This window comes from Colobus angolensis, unplaced genomic scaffold (genome assembly GCF_000951035.1).
Source record: "Colobus angolensis palliatus isolate OR3802 unplaced genomic scaffold, Cang.pa_1.0 Scaffold587, whole genome shotgun sequence".
Classification (NCBI taxonomy): Eukaryota; Metazoa; Chordata; class Mammalia; order Primates; family Cercopithecidae; genus Colobus; species Colobus angolensis.
In genome coordinates, this window is record NW_012119454.1 from 102,819 (window position 1) to 104,672 (window position 1,854).

At 46.8% G+C, this 1,854-nt stretch overlaps 1 protein-coding gene across 4 annotated transcripts in view; it reads right to left on the reverse strand.

The window, feature by feature from the left end:
• Positions 1-1,854, reverse strand: part of ARSE (arylsulfatase E (chondrodysplasia punctata 1)) — a 32,249-nt gene that overhangs the window by 6,094 nt on the left and 24,301 nt on the right. For all 4 annotated transcript variants that reach the window (XM_011962244.1, XM_011962242.1, XM_011962243.1 and 1 more), the window contains one exon: positions 586-720. In XM_011962244.1, the coding sequence (XP_011817634.1) occupies positions 586-720 (135 nt within the window). The remainder of the gene's footprint in view (positions 1-585; positions 721-1,854) is intronic.

Below are 1,854 nucleotides of genomic sequence, written 5' to 3' on the forward strand. Positions count from 1 at the left end.
TTCACCATGTTGGCCAGGTTGGTCTCAAATTCCTGACTTCAGATGATCTGCCCGTCTTGGCTTCCCAAAGTGCTGGGATTACAGGCGTGAACCACCATGCCTGGCCACCTGGACCCATTTAGATTAAGTCAATTTACTGGGGCTCCAGAGGAAGGTCTTCAGGACTCAGACCTTAGTTATAGATTAGAAGAAGTTAATCGCTAATGTCTTTAGATGAATGCACACTTACACGTAGACATACAACTTAGAAGGTATAGAAGCTCTGGAGAACTTTGTAATTTTGCGTTGGTCAGGCAATAATGTCCAGGCCTTCTCCCTGTAACCGGTTACAGAAATAAACTCCCTCCTCTCCCAGTTCATCTGCATCTCATTTTTGAACCACCAGAATAAGCAGCCTGACCCTCAGTTTGGTCCAGGAACAAAAATTCGAACTGGAGTATGTCAAATTATCGCTTTTGCCCTGGATAGGAAAAATCACTGTCCTTGGGCGATAATATTGACCCTCCTGGAAGAGACTGCCCTGTTGGGAATTGCGGGGAAGAGATAAACATGCAAGATGAGGATCTGGGAGCATCTCAGCCTCACCTTTATAAATTCCATTCCAGCCACCGTACTGGCTGTTTCCAAGTTGATTCTCTAGGGAACCCCCGTGATCTGATGTAAAATAAATGAGGGTGCTGTTGGTCAAACCTTCCATATCCAAAGTGTCAAGGATCTGTCCTGCAAAGAACAGATGTTTTTGAGGCCGTCGTAATAGAAAAATATCAGAAATGAAGCCCGAAGTATATGCTTTAGTATTTGGAGGCTATCCGCAAGAATGAATCCTTAGTTTTAATGCATAATGGAAGTCAGTTGTTTCATTTTGATACCCTTTGTTGGAGATCGATGTCTGACTTTCTATGCACCCCGTCCTTTGCTCAGAATTTTAGGCAACCTACCAGGACAAAATATCAAAAACTTAAAAGTGCGGCATGTAGGCTGGGCGCAGTGGCTCACACCTGTAATGCCAGCACTTTAGAAGGTCAAGGCAGGAGGATCATTTGGGCTCAGGAGCTGGAGAGCAGCCTGGCCAAGATGGTGAAACTACATCTCTACTAAAAATACAAAAATTACCCGGGCATGGTAGCACATGCCTGTAGTACCAGCTACTTGGCAGGCTGAGGCAGGAGAATAGCTTGAACCTGGGAAGTGGAGATTGCCATAAGCTGAGATCACACCACTGCACTCCAGCCTGGGTGACAGAGTGAGACTCGGTCTCAAAAAAAAAAAAAAAAAAAAAACAAAAGAAAAGAAAAAAAAAGTGAGGCATGTGAACATTCCAGAGAAGAAAGCATAGGCTGAAAATGCAGACCAGTCCTCAACAGTGACGCTGAGCTTCTTGCAGTCACACACGAGGGCACTCGTGTCATTAATGCCACTCACAGTTGGCCGGGCACAGTGCCTCATGCCTGAAATCTCAGCAATTTGGGACGCTGAGGCAGGAGGCTCGTTGAGCCTATGAGTTTAAGACCAGCCTGAACAACATAGCAAGAAGTCGTCTCTACAAATAATAAAAAAATTAGCCGGGTGTGGTAACGCACACCTGTGGTCCCAGGTACTGGGGAGGCTAAGGTGGGAGGATTGCTTGAGCCTGGGAAAATAGGGTGCAGTGAACCATGGTTGCACCACTGCACTCCAGCCTGGGTAAGAGTGAGACCCTGTCGACTAGGCACAGTGGCTCATGCCTGTAATCCCAGCACTTTGGGAGGCCGAGGCGGGCGGATCATGAGGTCAGCAGTTCGAGACCAGCCTGGCCAACATGGTGAAACCCCAACTCTACTAAAAATACAAAAATTAGCGAGGCATGGTGGTGGG